The sequence below is a fragment of the Heloderma suspectum genome, chromosome 5 (assembly GCF_057233095.1).
Source record: "Heloderma suspectum isolate Gila_16-S chromosome 5, 16-S_ref, whole genome shotgun sequence".
Taxonomy (NCBI): domain Eukaryota; kingdom Metazoa; phylum Chordata; class Lepidosauria; order Squamata; family Helodermatidae; genus Heloderma; species Heloderma suspectum.
Window position 1 is genome coordinate 157,466,349 of NC_139462.1, and position 20,153 is coordinate 157,486,501.

The 20,153-nt window shown below is 39.7% G+C and overlaps 1 protein-coding gene across 12 annotated transcripts in view; it reads right to left on the minus strand.

Moving 5' to 3' along the window:
* Positions 1-20,153, minus strand: part of GOLGA4 (golgin A4) — an 80,586-nt gene that overhangs the window by 30,112 nt on the left and 30,321 nt on the right. For 10 of the 12 annotated variants that reach the window (XM_084857960.1, XM_084857956.1, XM_084857955.1 and 7 more), the window contains 6 exons: positions 20,064-20,147; positions 19,179-19,326; positions 10,549-10,727; positions 9,525-9,656; positions 7,584-7,739; positions 1,806-6,037 (listed from right to left, as the gene is read on the minus strand). In XM_084857960.1, coding sequence (XP_084714086.1) covers positions 1,806-6,037; positions 7,584-7,739; positions 9,525-9,656; positions 10,549-10,727; positions 19,179-19,326; positions 20,064-20,147 — 4,931 coding nt within the window. Of the gene's footprint in view, positions 1-1,805; positions 6,038-7,583; positions 7,740-9,524; positions 9,657-10,548; positions 10,728-14,311; positions 14,474-19,178; positions 19,362-20,063; positions 20,148-20,153 lie in introns of those variants that run through there. The other 2 variants (XM_084857965.1, XM_084857966.1) reach the window with 2 other exon arrangements.

Here is a 20,153-nt window from a genome sequence, read left to right on the forward strand (position 1 = left end):
GATCTGCCTCACCTGTCTGGCTTGAAATCTGTGCTTGTTTACCAATCCACCTCGCTTGGCTGTCTTGAAATGTGCGTACTTTACCCACTCAGTCCCTGTTCTGCCTTGAAATGCATGTACGTTTAGTGATCCCACTCACTGCTCTGTAATCTTCATATACATCTAACAGCTAGCAATGGAGACCAGTGGAGGAAAACAACAAACACGAAGGGGTGGGGAAGCCAAAAGTGGCTGGAGAGGAACTTTAGGAGCAGGTGTTATTACTTTTGTAGTAGGTGAAGCAGACATTTGTTTTAAAAAGATGTTCACTAACAAGAGAAGCCTTGAAGTAGAGGATGAAATTGACACGGACATTGACAAGAGGGGGGTGTCAGTAGACTTGGGTAAAGAGCAGTCTTGGGATACCGCTATGCTGGGCTCAATAAAGGTCAGGTGATTTAGTGGTCCTGTGCACTTGTGCAAGACCCCTGAAATAATATATTTTTTAAGTTTGTAAATGCATTCCCACATTCATAAGAGCTCAGAAACTTAAATCCCTTTGGTGATCTGATGCAGGGGGCGGGGAGAAGTTTCCCTTATGAGCTGGCATCCCCAGCAGACCAACTGAAGAAAGGGTGCTAACATAGAGAATAAAGAAATGAGTATTTCTGCCGCACAGGCCCCTAGGATATGTACCGGCAATGACCGGGAGGACTGAGGAATAGACAAGCAATGGCAAGACAGCGAGTGGGCTATTATTTCCTGGGAATAACAGACAAGCCACCTACCATGGCCTATTCTCAGGTTGGCTTAGCGTGATGTGCAAACTCACCCTATGTTCATCGAAGGATGAAAAATACTCCATTATCAAATATAATGTTACCATATAGAAATATGTAAGTGTGGGTTGTTTAACTTTCAATTAGCCCATGATGGCCGGGTTCACACGCTATGCCACAACCCCCGATCACCTCAATCAGAGGTTGCATATTCAAAATTGTGGGCACATATGCCCTGCACACAATGCGGCTAATTGTGAGTTAATTAACCCATGATAAGCTGTCGTTGTGCGAACCAGCCCAGTGTGTTTTATAGATTGCTACAAGGAAAGCTCACCTGGCACCCACACTGCTAACTTTTTAGTGCCAAGCTTCCTGTTCTCCCAAGCTTTTGAAGTTTTTAGAAGACTTTTGGGATGCAATCCTCTGCATGTTTAGACAGAAAAAAGGCTGGCTGGGGAATGCTGGGAATTGTAGGACCTTTTTCTGTCTAAAAGTGAGTAGGATTGCATCCTGAAAGTTTTCAATGTATTTTTAAACATTTTAGTATTTTTTGGTTTTATTATTTTAGTTCCAGCAAGATTTTATCTTATACCTGATATTGTATTCTATGCTGTGCTGGGACATTTATTACTTTTATATTGTTGATTTTATTGCAGTCTTAGATTTGGCTTGCTCCAAAGCTGGTTTCTATAGTTTTCCAACGAGGACGAAACAGGAAACTATGGTAACTTAGACGTGTCACGATTTGATTGCTCACACCGAAGATGAAGGAAAGAAGGGTGTGTGTGTGTGTGTGTGTGTGTGGGCAAAAGGCTTGTACATATCGTGGCTTATTAAACTGAAATATGATTGTCCAAAATGGGCTGATGACTAAATTTCCATAGGGTTTGCTATGGATTTGACTTAAAAAAAATATGAATAGATGGGTCATATATCCACTGTTTGCATATAATGTTGAGTAAAGCCAACTTTATTATTTCATACAGTTTGACTATTCATACAGGTAGCTAAATGGCAATTTTAAAAGGACTTATGAGAACTTACTTTATTTTTTGTTCCATCTCTTCTAAAGATTCTTTCTTCATTATCTCCAGCTCTTGCTGATGCTCCTTCCGCAGAGTCCGCAAATCCTTCTGCAGCTTACTCAGATCTTTGTGCTGTTTCTGTTTCTCCCGCTCAGTCTCCTCTAGTTTAGCTTGCAAATCCTTTTGCTGGGTCTGCAGATCGTCAAGCAGTTTCTGAAGCTCAAGGATTGATCTAGTCTTTTCTTCTGTGCTTTCTTCCAAAGCTTTTATAAGGCCACTCCTTTCATCCAGCTGCAGTTGGAATCCCTGCAACTTTTCATCATATTTTGAAATCAACTCTTCCATCTCAATTTTGTGCAGTTCTCTCTCTTTCATGGCATCCTCATCAAAACTACGTATCTTTTGTTGCAAAGACTGCCCTTCTTTCTCCTTTTCTTGCAGGGTTTTTTGCAAGTCTTTAATCACATTCTCCATATTTTGCTGTTTTTGTTCTTTGGTTTTCAATTCTCCTCTAAGATTTGCTAAATCACTATCATCTTTTGTGTGTTGTTCAAGCAATGAAGCCTGTTTCTTAGTTTGCTCCTCAAGTTCTTGCTGAAGCTTTTCAACTATGATCTGGTCTTCTTGTTTCCTTTTAAAGAGTTCCTGTTGTAGATTCTGAGCCTCTAGCTTTGAAATTTCACTCTTTTTTTGTTCCTCATCATAAATCGTTAGTAGACTCTCCTTTTCCAATAAATCCTTTTGTAAAGTATCAATTTTTAATTCATACATCTGTTGCATGTTCTCCTGCTCTGTCGAAACTTTTATGGCTTCCACTTTCTGTATCGTCTCCTTTTCTAACTCCAAATTTATAGATCTAATTTTTTCTTCCAAAGACATGATCTTGTTTTCTTTGTCTTGTAATTTTTCTTGTAACTGCTTTTCCATATCTTGTTTATATTGCTGTTCCCTTTCTTCCATTTGAGATGTCAACTGCTTTCTAATGGAAGCAATTTTTTGTTCAGCCTTTTTTTTCAGGTCTGCTATTTTAGCGGTGGTTTCTGAAATAAGCCTCTCTTCTAAAGCCTTTAACTCTTCCTCTTTGCTTTTCATTAGAGCCACTTTTGTTTCTTCAAATTCTTTTGATTTTTCCTTATGGTCAATTTCCATGGTATGCATTTTCTTTTCAAAAAGTAGCACTTTTTGTTCCATCTCCTTAAGCCTGTTATCCTTCTCCACAACTGCCACCTGAGCTTGTTCAAGTTTTCGTGCCAGTTCTTTTTGCTCACTGTCCTGTTCATTGTACCTTTTGAGTTCATCCATTAAAGAATCATTTTCTGCTGTTTTCCGAGCAATGTGTTCTTCTAGCTCAGCAATTCTTGCTGCATGGATTTTTGTCTCAGCAACCAAATCAGACTCTTGTTTGTCTCTTCTGTTTTGCTTTTGTTCTATTACACCTTTCAAATGCTCTAAATGTTTGGTTTGTTTGTCACACTCCTCCTTCATTCTATTCAATTCCTCTTCTTTTTCACTAGCTTGGTTATTACTCAATTCAACCTTGTTTTGTAACTCCTTAATAGTATTATGGTTCTGTGTAAATCTTAACTGAGCTTTCTTCTTCCATTCTGACAACTTGTTCATCCAGTGGTCTACCTGGTCAAGGGCAGCTGCTTTTTCTTGACTAAGGGTTTCAACTTTGGAAGACAATTCCTGAACCTCATTCAGTAACTGCAGTCGATTCTCTTTGTGCTGCTTGCTTAACAATGCTGTGGCAGCATCTTTTTCTGAGAGGCTATTTTCAAGTCTGAGGTTTAATTCAGTGACAAGTTTGTTAAGGTCTGCAATCTCCGATGTCTTCTCATTCAGCTCCTTCTTCATGGAAGTGACAATATTAATATGCTCAGATAATTCTTTCTTCAGCTCTGTAATGCAAGTTTCCTTCTCTGTTGCTACTTGCTGCTGGTGCCCTCCTTCTTTTTGCAATTGCTCTTTTTCTGTTACAAGCCTTTCAATGTCGATTTTCATAGACATCATCAAGTTTTCCTTTTCCTGCAAGTGTTGTTTTGACTCTTGTAAACAGTTTGTTAAAATACCATGACTTTCTGTTATTTGTTTAAGTTGAGCTTCTAGGTCAGGAATTTGACAGATTTTAGTGAATGTTGCTTCTTTAATTTTTGTTGCCTGATGCTGACAATGTGCAACTCTAGCAATTACTGAAGAAATCTTATCATTGCATTTTTCAATCAGTTCGGTGGTTTTCGTTTGCAGTAAAGCTTCTGCTTTCTGCTGGTAGTCCTCCAGTTGTGTGGCTATGTCCCTTGAAAATTTCTCAAATTCAGCTTTTTGTTGCTGAAGCTCCAAATTTTTGTCACCAAGAATTTTCCAATAATCCTCATTTTCTTTAACATTTGACAATTTCAGAGCCTGGAGGTGCTCATCAGATGTTTTCAATTTATCTTCAAGTTCACTAACTTTATTCTTCTCTTTTTCTCCTACTGCCTTTATTTCACTAAGCTGTTCCTGAGCTGCAATCTTGTCCTTCAAAGACAAACTAAGGTCATCCTCTAGTTTTTCACACTGCATTTTGAGATCAGTTTCTTTTTGTGTCAAAATAGTCACTTGAGCCAATGTCTGCTGTATATGCTCTTGCAGGTCATTCATAGATTTCTCCTGCTTTGTCTGTTCTTCCTTTAACCTGGCAATCTCTGCATTATTCTCTTCTCTTTCAGCACTAAAGGCAGCCAATTTCTGTTTCACATCTCCTAATTCTTTTTCTTTCTCTTGTATCTCAGTTTCATGCTTCTCCTGAAGTTCTTCAGCCTGCTGACTCAGCTTCTTTTCCCAGGTTTCTATAACTTCTTCTAGTTCTCGTCTGTGAATTTCAGCAAGGCTTTCTAGTTGCTCCTTCTGATTCATCTCCAGTTTTGACAAAGCATCATTTATTCCAGCTGAACTGGCATGAGCCATTTCCAGCAGTTTTGAATTGAATTGCTTCTCTTTCTGACTAAGCTCCAACTGTTTGTTTTCAATCTCCTTTTTCAGTTTTGCTTCCTGCTCTGAAAGCTTCCTCTTGAATATTACTTGCATTTCCTTTGCTTTTTCTTTAACTTTCTCTGTTTCTTTCTCTTGATGTTTTAATCTGATTTCATATTCACCTTTTAAAACATTAATTTCCTCCTCTTTGGCTGATAAATGTTGTCTAAGCTTGTCGGTCTGTTGGTTCAAGAGCCCCTTCATTTGTTCAAGCTCATTTTCCTTATCAGTAAAATGACTCTTTGCCTGACTGACCTCTTCTCTAAGGTCTCTTAACTGTGATTCATACCCTTCTGTCAGAGAGGAGACTTTCTGCGTATTTTCTCTCTTTTGCTCTTCCAGTTCACATTTCAAATCGTGTACCTGGGATATCTGAGTGTCTAACTCAGCTCTGACTTCATTCAGTTGGGTTTCAGTTTTTACTATCTGTTCTTCAAGATGTGATTTTTCAGCTTTCACATCTGCCAATGTTTGCTGCAAATCTCTTAACCTCTGTTCATAAACGCTTGCCTGTTCGCTGGCACTGTCCTTCCTGGACTGACAAAGAACATCTAGTTCTGCAGACATTTCTTTACGTTCAGTTTCAGTCTTTACTAGAGATTCCGTCAATATTTTCAGTTGCTCTTCCAATTCCTCTTGGCATTTCTCTTTTGCTTCCAAGAGTAGCTTGAGTTGATTAATTTCTTCTTTAAATGTTTTCTTGGATGCTTCCTGGTCTTTAAAAATAGTTTCAACTTGTTCCCTATGATGATTCTTCTGCTGTTCTAGCTTTGCCTCAAATTCTTGCTTTACTTTATCTGCATCATCTTTTAACTTTGACAGACATTGTTCAAGATCTTGACGAATTTTTAGTGTATCTGATAACTCAGAAGAGAGAGCTTCGAGCTCTGTCTGTTTCACATCAAGCTTTTCTAGAGTTTTCTCATTCATCTCTTCTATATGGGCATGAAATACAGTCTCTTTCTCTTTCAGTACTTTAGCCATTTCTTCCTCATGATGTCTTTTCAGTTTCTCCATTTCTGACTGCTGCGCCTGCATTAATGTGTCAAGTTTTTCTGTCCAAATTTGCTGTTCTTGCCGCTTCACATCCTCAAGCTCTTCTCTGTGTTTTTCAATCATAGAAGTGATTTCTCTATTCTGTTTATTTTTTTCTGATTCTATCTGAGCACTCATTTCCTCTATCTGGTTTTTGTCATTTTGTGAACATTTTGCAAGTGAACTTTCCAACTCAAGAATTTTCTGTTAACAAGATTGGTTGAAAAACAGCATATCATTTCCTTTGAATTAAAAATGATTTATTCTACTTTAAAATATATAGGGCAATATCCTATTTGACACTACCCCTGACCTAAGTTACACTGTGCAAGCGCAAGTGAGCTCTACCGCAACACTGATAGTGTTTACTGGCATGAGGGATTTTCCAGGGAAACCTGTCACAGAAGCCAACACTATTGGCATTGCACTAAAGGCCGCTTACATTAGTGCAATGTAATTTACATTAGCAGTAGTGTCAAATAGGGTATTGCCAATAGTTCCTTATAAATTATAATAGTATAGACCAAAATATTAGGACATGATCCATCCAAAATTAAGCACTTTTAAATCCTGTTGATTTCAAATGGAGAGTTAAACATATGCTTAGCTGCCTCCCATTCAGATCTATGTAACTTAAAAGTGTACAACTTCGGTGGAATTGTGCCATTATCTTGATGTATAGAGAATGGGAAATATTACTGGACCCAAAGCTGAAGGGAGTCTTTCAGAACTGCCAAACACTTTTCTTGTTGAAGTGGAAGAAATGTCATTTTCTACAGTAGCGTAGGAACAGGGGTTCTCAAATCCATCACACCGAACAATGACAAGAACAAATTCTGAGCCTTCCAAGTATGAGTAAGAGAAGGAAAGTCAGAAACAAAAGAATATTCCCTGTGTGAAGTGAAATTGCCCACATCTATGTGCTTGCCCATTGTGGGGGGAGAGCAACTGGGCCAATTTGCCCCAGGTCCCTGCAAAGCAAGTGGCTTCATGCCACATTTGGTCTCTGGAGACCCAGACATGCATGGGTCCTCGTAGGGGGCCAAGGGTCCCCAGCACTGCATCTGCCCCAGGCCCGATAAACCCTCAGGGCAGCCTTGACCATCATAAAGATCTAAGTGGCATACCATCATTAATCGAACAGGGCACCTATCAGATTGGAAGTGTCTAAACAGACTTGCACACTGCTTCTAACCTCATGCCCCCACCCTCTCATTGTGACCAGGCCTACAATCACCTAGATTCTGAGACACACAGCCCTTTGGACCTAAGAGACTGGCTTTTCTTGACTTAGGGCAGAAAGGTCACGGGGGGGTAGGGGGGTAGGGGTGGCAGGAGACACATACCTATTGCATCATTTAAAGTTCTTGGAGGAGGAGTAAAAAAGCAACCGCTTACAAAAAAGAGAAAGCTGTGTAACCAACTCCCCAACACAAATACTGATAATTAACAATCACATGCCCTCCTAAATTGTTCCCAGGCCCATCAGGGGAAGTGAGAGAGGAAGGAAAGGATGCATCATGAACAGAGGATCTGAGCTCAGGTTACTCTCCTCATGGCACAACACATTCATTTAGTCCCCCTGTGTTAAGTGATGTTCAGAGAACACCAAGTGGCACAGCCCTGCCCCCTCTGTTGTCTGCCTCAAGTGATTCTACATTCATTGTGTCATCTGATTATTTACAAGTGATTCTACATGTCTACATTCAAGTGAGAATAGAAAAAAGAGGTTTCCAGGTCTTTTACTTACAGTTCTGAAGGTCTCTGCTTCTTGCTGCATGTCCTCAAGTTTTTTGTCACATTCTAATTTAACTGCTTTTTTCTGCAATTCCAGTTCTTCTAAGGCTAATGATTCCTGTTGTTCTTTTTCATGTATGACCTGTAGATGTTCACTCTGGCACTTTTCCTGTGTCAAGAATTATGAGTTTTTAAAAAGAAAGTTTCATATAGTCATTGATCTATCAGCAGCTCTACGAGTATTAACTTTTCTTTTCCTCATGTCCACTTTTGGCAATATATCACACAAGCTAACTGATTAAAATCCATAAATTATCCTATAGTTTTAAGATTTTATATAACTCTAGGGAAGCCGAAAGTTTTGATCCTGTGTGTAGAGAATAGTAATTGCCGTGAAGAAATGGCAACAATAAACTTAGACTTGGGGGTGCTAATCTGTTGATCCTTATCTAACCTTATATACTGTTGCAGAGGGAGATGAGAGGGGAAGCAGGGCCATTCCACCAACCCTGCTGAAATACCTGCCCCATGAAGACTCCTCATCCCTCAGCTGGCACTGCCAGCAGGCATTCCAGCAGGCTGTACAAAGGGAGATGAGAGAGGGGAAGCAGGGCCATTCCACCAGTCCTGCTGAAAGACTACTTAATTTTTGCCCTACTCTTCCCTTTTTCCTTGTGCGTTGTGTCTTTTTAGATGGTAAGCCTGCAGGCAGGGACCATCTTGTTTTACTGAAAGCATGTACACTGCTCAGGGAGTCTTTTTAGCTGAGGAGCAGGATAACAATACTTTAAGTAAATAAATAACAAAATATGCAAACATGGCAAATGCTAACAGGGCCTAGGGGACAGGCTCCAGTGTCAGGAATCTGCAACCTTTCCTCAGCACAGCCCCTTTACTCTACTTATCTAACTATGGGGTATAAGCATGTTTACTCCACATGATCTGAAACAGTAATAATATGTGCTTTTGCACTCACTGAGCATATAGAGGACCGCAGTTTCAGCTTCACAGAACAGTGACATCTGGACAATTTCTCTCTGGAATCTTTAGCTAATGTAATTCCTATGCACTAAGCTCTGAGGTGGGGGTGGAGGTGTTTAAAAACAACAACAACACCAGAACTAAAAAACAAAGCAAGTATTTAGATACATGATAGATGTATCTCCAAAATCCCCCAAATGTGGCAACAGTTAGGGTTGAATTCCACAGACATGTGTATAATACCTGCGATTGACTGTAATGTGCTATATGTGGGGCTGCCTTTAAAGACTGTTTGGAAGGTATAGTTAGTTCAAAATACAGCAGCCAAGCTACTGATGGGGCCAGTCAGTGGAAATACATCACATTGTATTGAAAAAACCTAACTGGTTTCCAATCCATTTCCAAGCACAGTTCGAAATGCTGGTGCTTACCTTTAAAGCCCTATTCAGTTGAGGATGCAGATACCTGAAGGAATGCCTGCTCCCATACAAACCTGCCCATATATTGAGGTCATCTTCAGACACTCTCCATCAAGTGCCCCTGCCATCCAAGTTAAGGTGGCTGGCAACAAGAAAAAGAGGCTTCTGAGTGGTGGCAACCTTCGCTAGGGAGGCCCATCAGCCACTAACATTGTATTCATTTTCATGACAGCCAAGACTTTTTTTCTCTCTCTTTTAAATGTATTTTAGGCTTTTAAATGTACTTTAATGAAGTTGTTTTTTTAACATATTGTTATTTGTTATATTTAACTTTTAAATGTTATTTTGTATTTGTAAACTACCCTGGAAACTTTGCTGAAGAGTGTGTACACGAGTGTGTGTGAGCCCTTTAAATAAATATACGATGTAGTCTGTAGATTCTCTGTAGTATCTTGAAGTGCATGTTTACACAGTCTTCACACTTTACTTTGTTCACATTCACAAACACCAGTGTAAACATAGACATTTCTGCTTCAGCCCTCAGAGATACTTACAAGAGCTACTTTCATTTGTTCCTGGAATGCCTGATCTTGAGCCCGTAGTCTATCGTTTAACAGCTGTTCTTTGCTTGCCAGTTCATTCTTATGCAACTTCTCCAGCTCCGTAACTCGTTCTTCTGAAGATTTCTACAAATTTAAAGCCGCAAATATAAGATGTCTCAAGAAACAGGTTGTTATTGCTCAAAGGGAACTGAAAATAAGAAATGCAATTGTGACTAACATAATGGGTTGGATCCAATCTTTATCTAGATGTTTTGGACTACAACTCTAGGATTCCTGACTGTTGACCATGCTGGGTGGGGCTGATGGGAGTTGTAGTCCAAAACATCTAGAGTGCACTAGGCTTGTGAAGAGTGGTTTAAAGACTTTCCTTTAAGTTCATAGTATGCCCTTACAGCACAGTACTACGCACGCTTACTCAGAGATGAATCCCATTTAATTCAGTGGGACTTACTTCAAAGTATGCAAACAGGAAAACAGCCAAATAGGGCAATCTTATGCATATTTACACAGAAGTAACTCCTACCGTGTATAACAGAGCTTACATCCAGGAAAATGTATATAGCACTGAAACCTTGGTCATACACTGCTGAAAGTTTCTTAACAGCAGGGTTCAATATAGTACTTCAGAATCCACACAACTTTTCTTTTTTTACAAAGATTCAAACAATTCATATTGGTACTTAGTTTTGCAACAAAGAAAGCAGCACAATTAAATACACAAATTCTTGTGTGCATTACCGAATACTCTAATTCATGGGTAGGCAACCTGGTACCCTCCAGATGTTTTGGACTACAACTGCCATAATCCCTGATAATTGATCATGCTGGGTGGGACTGATGGAAGTTTACACTGTCAAACTGAACGGTGTAAAGTTCAATTTCTAACCAAATTGTTAGTACACTGTAATTCTCTCCCGCACACCCGAAGACACAGCATTGCTAACATTAACATGATGTATTCTAACTTTATACTGAATTGTTACCATTTGTACTGCCATTCAGGATCTGCATTTACCTTCATAATATTAACCACCTCCTGTTTCACCCTTGTTAACTCCTGTTGAAGGCTCACACGCTCTTCCTCACTTGCTTTTTCTACAGCCTTGATCTTTTCATCCATTTCTGCTTGTAATTTCTTACGTACTTCTTCAGTCCTTTGGGCTGTACTGAGAGCCTTCTCAAGCTCTTCAAATGCTGTGGAAAAGGAGAAATGGAAATTGTTATATGTATGAAATAATATGGCAAAAACTCAGAGCAGAATTAAATTCTCTGATATGTAGGTCATGTTCTCACTGAATTACCTACCTAAAGGCAAATAATGAAGTCAGTCTGGAAAGAGCAACATTTGCCCTCATGGTGACACAATAAAACTCAGAAATCAAGTAACTGGGTTCTGCTTCCTGTTTAGTGTAAAAAAATCAAAATCTCTCAACTGTACCACCTAAGGGACTAAACAAGAATGCTGCATGAAAAAGTGAATTCACCAGCAATTCTACTCAAACTAATGTTTGGTCAGCAATCCTCAAGAGTCACAAAGTGAAAAATGATTGGAATGCCAGTGCTTTTATAGCTGTATGAGCAGCTTTTTCCATAAGAATAATGAATAACAATATGGCCATATAACTTTAATATTTTTTTTTTATTCCAGCTCAAGTAATGTCCTTTTTTAATGTCTTTATTAAATAGGTCAAATGCTACTCTAGAGATGTGAATTTAGCAGTGCATAATTACTGAGGGAACCTACTGAAAATTTGCTATCATAGTTATCATTTTCTTTGTTTTATACTATTTTAATAGAATGAACTTGAGCACACTCCGGGAGAGAGCGGAGGACAGGAAGGCCTGGTGTGCTATGGTCCATGGGGTCACAAAGAGTTGGACACAACTTAACGACTGAACAACAAAATTTTAATAGATGTTTTAAGTACGGTTGCTAGCTGCCTTGAAGGACCAGATATCAATGTTATTTTTGGCATAGTAAAATCCTCAAGCAGTGACTTTCCTATGAATTTCTATCTGAAACATTCCCCACTTGAAAAGAAGAAAGTTACCACATTAGAGAAATTGTTTAAATAGCATCTCTAACACAGTAACATTATAATTTTCTACATGGATGATCCATGCAGACACTTCGCAACAGAAATATGATACAGTAAACTCCCCTTGCGAGGATTCTAACACAGTAAATAGAACATTGTGCCCTAAGGATGAGCCTTCCAGTGTATGTTTACTTAGAAGTCGTTCACACTGTGTTCAATGGGGTTTACTCCTAGGTAGGTGTGTATAGGATTGCACTCCTAGTGATAGATTTAGCACAAAGTATTACCACAGATAAACATATAGGACTGTGTCCAATGGTGTCATTCTGCTAATGCAAAGCTTCTAGCACTTGCAGAAACTCCATTTTCATCCTTGGGCATGTGTCAAATCCAGTGCTTTGATTCTGTTTGCATAAGTCATCCTGCAACTCATTATGACTTCATTAGGTTAGATGCCACTTGCACTAGTCATGCTAGCTGTTCTGCTAGCGGCTGTGTAACCACTAGCAGAACAATGTCAACTCTTGTAATTTTTCCACTAGCATAACATTGGATATAGCCTGTACTTCTTTTATAGAAGACATACAGAAATTGCCATATAATCCAAACATTGCATTTAAAATAAGGCACTGGTAACGTTAATAACAAATTAAATTTATCCCCCTCCTTTTAACTGCATTGTCTATGCTCAATTACTCCTATGACATAACATGGCTGGGGTAGGCTGGTAGATTGGTGGCATGATGTTGTCACAACACTGTTAAGAGTACAAGGGCGGGGGAGAGGAAATTATTCAGTATGAGAATGCTGGTTTTGGTGGTAGCCCCACATCAACTATAATGTGTACTTTTGCCATGAAGCCCTGAAATGAATGTAAGACTGGCAATGAAAGCTCATACTACAATATGTTAAACTTCAATGTGCTGCAGGACTAATTTCTAAATGGCTGAGTTAGGGAATACACAGGCCTTTTTCTTCTTTTGGTAGCATTTTGTGATGTAGAATGGATGAAAAGGAAATACACATTTAGGTCCATAGGAAGAGTAACCAGAAACATTTTCAGCATATACTAGCACTACTCAAATGCAGTAACCCAGCAACATGCAGCTGCATTACCATAATTACAAGCACACAACACCAAGAAGAACACTAAGCAAGCAGAAGGATAAATGGTTGAAGAAAAGGGCATGAAAACCACAAGGAAGCAGCACTTCACAGAAACACATTCTGTTCTCTTAAAGTAAAATTTTATGCATCTCAGGCAGTCTAACATATAAGCAGGAACACATGACATTTCTATTCAAGATAGCTAATTCTAATGCAAGGGGCATGTGCCAGCAACGAATGAATTATACTCATGAAATTACACCAACAGGTGTCCAAATTCAACTTTTATTCACTCAATGTTTCTCTAAATACACAAAAATTTAAATATTGATTTGAAATATAAAATCAATCCTGAAACATTGTGTGTTTCTTCCCTACACCAGCTGAGTTGTTTCCTAGTCACAGATGCTTTAAAACATTCTTCAGTTTCTATTGGGGGCAGAGGGTGAAAATGTTTAGCTAGGCAAGATATATTTCCACTGAACTGCTCATGCTCTAGTCTTCACTATCCTGGAATGTTGTCTAAGGAATGTTGGATAGGAATGTTGCCTAAGGCATTCCTAAACAATACCACCAATTCAACTAGAATCTGAGGCCTACTTTTCACAAATAGCAGGTGAAGTGGTAAGTCTGTGTTCTGACTGTGCCACTTCAAATTGCAAGTGGGAAGTCACATAACTGGGATGGATCCAGACTAAGTTAGTTTCATATGGTTCTCACTTCACATGGATTTCAATGAGAACCAAGTGTGATTAACTCAGTCTAGATCCAACACACTGAATGCACCTAAGTACAAAAAATAAAGCCCTGCTGCCCCCACCTGCAGACGTAAGTGGTCAGTCAAGAACACAGTTACCACCTCATCTGCTGTTTGTGAGAACTAGGTCTGTCACTGCTTATATTTAACGGTTTGTGATCAGGAAGGAGAAACATTGTTGGGTTATCAAAATTCCATGTTGTGGTTTTATAAAAGATAGCCTTATCTATAGAATAATCAAATATAGAAGGATGGTATCTTTTACTGGTCCAACTCTCTTTTAAAGCAAGTAATCAAGCTTTTGAACACAAGTCACACACACATCAGGCATAGGTGACAGAAGTGAAAGTATAAATAAGATAATGTGATCTTATACATGAAAGCCTAATGTCTTATCACCTTGACATACAGAAAAGGTTCAGGGAAGTTCAATTGGCTTTCACCTAACAAAGAGATAGCTCCTTGCTCAGACCGGTCCAGTAAACAAGTATCCCATTTATTTTATTTCTCTAATTCTGTGGGACAAGACACTACCAGGCTGCAGAATTTTGCAATCTGAATTGATGTTGTACCAAGTAGATGCAGATACATGAGTAACCTGCACAGACATGGGCCACAAAACAGTATTCTGAGAGATCTCAGTAGCACATACTCTTTCTCTGCTGGAACTGGAGCATGACAGAGATATGCCTAATTTGCCATTATTTTTAAAACATTCATCTTTCTTCTTAAAAAGGAAGACTTGAAATGCAAGCAATAAACCAAGTCCTTGTTTTTGCTCCAGTGTGATGAAAATACCTATGTGTGGTTCGAAAGCTTGCAAAAAAGGATTTAAAAAAAACCAACTAGAGTTGGTACAATAAAAGCTATTTTACCTCTTTCCTTTAAGTCTCTCAATGCCATGTTAACTGAGGTCTTCTACTATGGCATCATCTAGTGGTGAAAGCTGAAGAAAGCAGCATGGAACCAAATTATGCAGACTGAGAAATATTCATTTAGTATGTTCCAACAAATATGCAAGAAATACTAGTGCAGAACTGTAACAAAAAGGCACCTAGTCAAAACAGTAGTGTTTTACATTCAAGCAGCCTGCATTAGTAATGACTTTGGACAAATATCTGAATACAGAAAAAAGTTTGCTGTCTATTACTTAAAGAACCTTTATGTTGTTTTAGAAATATAAATTTAACATACAAAGAAGAAAAATTACAAGAATTTCTTGGAATTGATTTTTACATAGCTCAAACACTGGTTTGCCCTCACAAAGTTTTGTATCAGAAACATTTAATAATGAGATAATGCCAATGTTTTAATTATGAGAAATGCAAAAGGTATTAAATAATAATAATTACTATGAGTTATAGAACAAAGCCAAATATTCCAAGGCATTAAGAGATTGAATAGCAATGAACTGAGAGCACTCTCTTTTGATATTGCCTGAGAAGCACATAATTTACTTTCTAAAGCTTGCTGCAAGCAGCAGTTGAGTGATGTAAGAAAGAGATCCCTTACCCCAATCCTGTTCATACAAGGCTTGGGAAAGGCACCATGATTCACTTATTGGCATGTGTGGATGCACAAAAATAAGATGCTTAGTGAGATTTTAATACAATACACTCATTGTTACAGAACAAAAAGCTGCAATAATCATATTACATACGAACTGTTATGGTTTTATTTCATTTATTTTCAAAGTTTAATATTTCAGGCAAATTTTCCAATAGACTCGTAAGATGACTTGTCCATTACATTAATCACTGGTTCCTCAGTCCTAAATACAGACCTACTGGGTTGGATCCAGGATCAACTTCTGCTCTGTGGAAGTTCCCTCTGCACAATTTTGGGAGCTCCCCCCTCCCCCCACACCCCAGCTCCCCCCATTCAGCAGGATCACCTGACTCTCTGTATAGCATTTTCAGGGGGCTGGAGGGGCTGCCATGAGAAGGAGGGAGCAAGGAAGTCCACTTCCATCAGCACAGTTGATCTAGTTTAAATCTGGATTCATCCCACATACATTTTATTTATTTATTGAATTTATTAAACATCTCATAAAATTAATTTAAAGCAATAGCTTTGTGGCTCTCAACAATTTAGAAATATAAGCCTATGGATTGGATCCAAATTAGCCTTGAACAAACAGAAGGGCTCCCTCTGTTCACAGAAGGCTTTTCATTCAGTGGAGGGATCCTGCTAAGAGAAGGTAAGAGGTGGAGATTTTCACTGATTCCCCTCTTCCTCTGCAGCTTCCCCACACTGTTCCAAAGAGTCCCCCAACCTCTAGAGTTTATTTTTGGAGAGTGCAAGAGGCTTCAGAGGAAGGGGAAGTGGCAAACGTCACATCCCTGACTAGAACTCTGCTCATTGGATGCTTCCATCAACAACAGCAAAGTTAGAATCCAAGCCAATGTATAAAAATAGGTTGTATTTGATAATACAACAACTGAAATAGGGGAGATAATTCTTTAAAAGGTTAATCCAATATTTTATATTAAAATATTTCCTTTAAAAAGTGATCTGTGTGTTTTGCATTTCAGTCTATACTGCATTTTTCTCCTTTCCACTGCAGTACCAGAAATGGTTAAGTCTGGAGACAGGATGTTGGATGGAGTGACTTGGATCATAAGAGAAATAGAGACCAATGCAGGCATAATGCCATCTCCCTGCAAGTTGCAGTTTGCAAATCAGAACCATCCTGGTCTCCACCATAAACTGTGGTTTAAAAGTCCTAATTCCTTTGTAAACCACACACATGGCCTGTAAACAATAGTTATGAGAACAGTTGTTTTGTATTAGCACAGGGGTGGACCACCACCAGCCCTTTTTGGCTGCTCCTGCCACCCCTAAATCACCACCACGCTGCCAAATTGCTGCCAAATTTCAGCAGTGTAAGTGGCAGCAAGAAAAAAAAGGCACATTTCCCCACATGCCTTGTTTTAAAGAGAAAATGTGGCCTTTTCTGATTGCCAAAATTCAGCGTTAATTCATTGGCAATGGTGGGATGTGTGACTCCCGCTCTGTAGCACCCTGTGATGAGTTTGCACAGCACATTGAAGATAAAGTTGCTCAGATTCATCACGAATTGGACACCATGATTAATGCAGTTCCATTAGTAGAGCACTGTCTGGTCCAGTTTTATTGGGTGTTTCAGTTATTCAGGCCTGAGGATGTAGACAAGGTGCTTGGCCAAGTCCAGTTGTTACCTGTGTGCTTGACCCTTGCACTTCATGGCTTATCACACCAAATAAGGAGTGGATATCCAGCTCAGTCCAGGAGGCTGTAAATTCCTCCTTGAGAGAGGGAGTGGTGCTGGCTTCTTTAAAAGAGGCGGTAGTTAGGCCAGTCCTGAAAATGCCCAACCTGGACCCGGAGGATGTTAACAACTGTAGCCCTTGGGCTTGAGCGGGTGGCTGCAGAACAACTCCAGGCACTCTTCAATGAAACGGATTATCTAGATCCATTTCAATCAGGCTTCAGTTCTGGTTATGGAACAGAAACTGCCTTTGTCCCCCTGTGGGATGACCTTGGCTGAGAGAGGGACAGTGGGTGTGCAACCTTGTTGATTCTCTTGGGCCTCTCAGCAGCTTTCAATGCCATCAACCATGGTATCCTTCTGGATAGGTTGTCTGGGCTGGGAGTTAGAGGCACTGCGCTGCAGTGGTTCTGCTCCTACTTGGATGGCCGATTCCAGAAGGTGGTACTGGGGATTATTGCTCTGTGCTTTGGCAACTAAACTATGGGGTACCACAGGGCTCTATTTTATCCTCTACTCTGTTCAACACCTACATGAAACCCCTGAGGGAGGTTATCCAGAGGTGTGGGCTGAGGTGTCATCAATACATGGAAGACACCCAGGTCTGCCTCTCTTTTTCATCAAATCCAGGTGAGGCAGTGGCTGTTCTGAATCAGTGCGTAGGCATGGTAATGGACTGGATGAGGACCAAGACAAGACAGAGGTACTGTTAGTGGGTGGTTCATCTGGCCAGCTAGGTGATGTTCCAGAGGGGGCTGCACTCCCCCTAAATGATCAGGTTCGTAGTTTGTGGGTGCTCTTAGACCAGGAACTGTCACTTCAGGCAACAGGTGGACTCAGCGGCATCTAGCAACTTTTATCAGCTTAGGTTGATATACCAACTATGCCCTTATCTGGACAGAGATAGCCTAGCTACAGTTATCCATGCTCTATTAACCTATCGTCTGGATTACTGCAATGTATTATACTTGGGGCTGCCTTTGAAAACAGTCCAGAAACTTCAGCTAGTCCAAAATAGGGCAGCAAGATTGTTAACAGGGACTGGCCAAGGAAATCACATCATGCCAGTACTTTTCCAGCTGTGCTGGCTGCTAGTCCATTTTCAGGCCCGATTCAAAGTGTTGGCGTTAACATTCAAAGCCCTTGACAGCTTGAGGCCAGGTTATCCGAAGGATCACCTCCTCTCATATGTGCCTGCCCAGACTCTAAGATCATCCTCAGCAGTCCTTCTCCGTGAGACCCTGCCAAAGGAAGTGAGGTGGAGGTGAGTGGCTACCAGGAAGAGGGCCTTTTCTGCTGTAGCACCCTGGTTGTGGAATGAGCTCCCTAGAGAGGTTCATCTGGCACCTACGTTGTACTCTTTCAGGCACCAGGTGGAGACCTTTTATTTTCCCAGCATTTTAGCATTATAGTCTTTTCACTTTGCTGTTTTAAATCTGCTACTGTATTTTAAATCTCTACATTGCTGCTAGGTTTTTATTCTGGTTGTATTTTTATACTGTAATTTTAAGCTTTTGTTTTATACTGTTTTTATTCTGTACTTTGTGGTTTTAGTTTTTGAGAACCGCCCAGAGAGCCTGGGCAGTATAGAAATGTAATACATAAATAGGCAGGCTTTGGACCTCCCGAAGTTGCCCACCTCTGGATTAGCATGATAACACAAAACCATGGTTAATGCTGGGAAGAGAATAAGTGCTTTGGAGTGGGGAGGTGAGAATGCATATTTATGAGGCTGGTTTCTAATTTGCAAGGAATCTGCACCAGGTCTCAGTGGACATGTTTCCCACCTCACATTCATAGTCTACATCTCCATTTGATATTGGGAAGGAATTTTCCATACAGCTTTTCTCCACCGTGCTAGTTATGTTGCACAAGCATTAGTTTATGCAAGCACAATGTCATCAGCACTAGTGCCAAGACAACGCTGGGTACTACCCCTGGTTTTCACTTGCAGTGTTAGACACTACCCCAGTTTTCACTTGCAACATAGGATACTACCCCTGGTTTTCACTTGCAACACTGGATACTACCCCTGGTTTTCACTTGCAGAGTTGGATGCTACCCCTGGTTTTCACACTAATCAAAATAAGGTGGTTTTAATTTGTACAGAGCAACCTAGCCTCCATGTAAGAAGACAATATTTATCACTAACATATTAAAGTTAGAAATTAGGAACACTGGAGTTGTTCAGTCTGCCAACCTATCATACTACCTTATTTCTGCTTTTATTTCTATACTAGCAACCGGGGGATGGGAAGATAGAGCAGGGAGGGAAGGAATGTGCATTTCCATTGAGCACAGGTATCTGGAACCAACATGGTCTTCTGAAAGCTCACAGATACCTGAATACTCACTACTCTTCAAACAATGATGTTAATTTTGATGGTTAGGGAAATAAAGCTTATGGAATTATAATGGTGACAAAAGTGCAAACAAATGATGCCAAAAAAAGTTTCCTGCTCAAACAACAGACAACAACCACAATTTCTTACCAGCTTTTTCAGACTTTTCTTTTTGTTCTTTTAACTCTTCACTCTGCATAACAACCTGCTTCATATGAGCACGCAACTGGGCAATTTCTTCTTCCTTCATTTCCAGTGTTTCATGCATTTGCCGTTTTGTTTCTGCTATTACCATGCCCTATAAAATAGGTGATTACAGGCAGCAGAAGTACACTGTGTGAATATATAAATGTAAGAGCCCCACTCAGAAACAGGACACAATCATTTTTATGCAACTTCGATCACTACCTTTTTGTTGTATTAGAGCAAAATGGAGAAGTGCTGGGGGGAAAAGGACTAGCAAGAATTAAGACAAATGTTTAGCAACTATAACCAAGGAGAGGGGAAGACGATCTGGTGGAGCTCCAAAGTGCTCTTCATTCACTCTGTGCATGGACAGCCCAATTTCTATGACAGGTCAGAGGTCATGAAGAAGAGCAAAATTATATTAATTGAAATATTTATATACTGTCTTTTATTAATGATTTCAAGGTAATTTACAAAATAGTGTAATTTACACTATGGCTTTCTGAATTCTGGATTACTACGTTTACCACAATGCACAGCTCTACAGGTTATCTTGGAGGTGCCGGGGTACCTTGCAGACCTATGTGATTGTGTAATATAGTAATAAACCTAGAACAAATTTCCACCTTCTATAACACATACTCCTATTCCTAAATAAACTTGCCCTGATGAAATTTTCCATAGCTATAACAAAATTAAATGTCACTACTTAAACATATTCAAAAGTAAACTGTTTTGAGCACCAATACAGTGTAATACAAACACTTTGATATTTTATGTATCACACATTAACAAGAGTTGGCACCAATACAAAACTGTGGCCATTTAAAATTGTACTGTACTGCTTACCTTATCTTGCTCTAGCTGTTCTATCAAGTCCTTGGCATCACGTAGCTGAGTAATCAGTTTGGTCTTTTCAGCCATATGAAGATCCTAAGA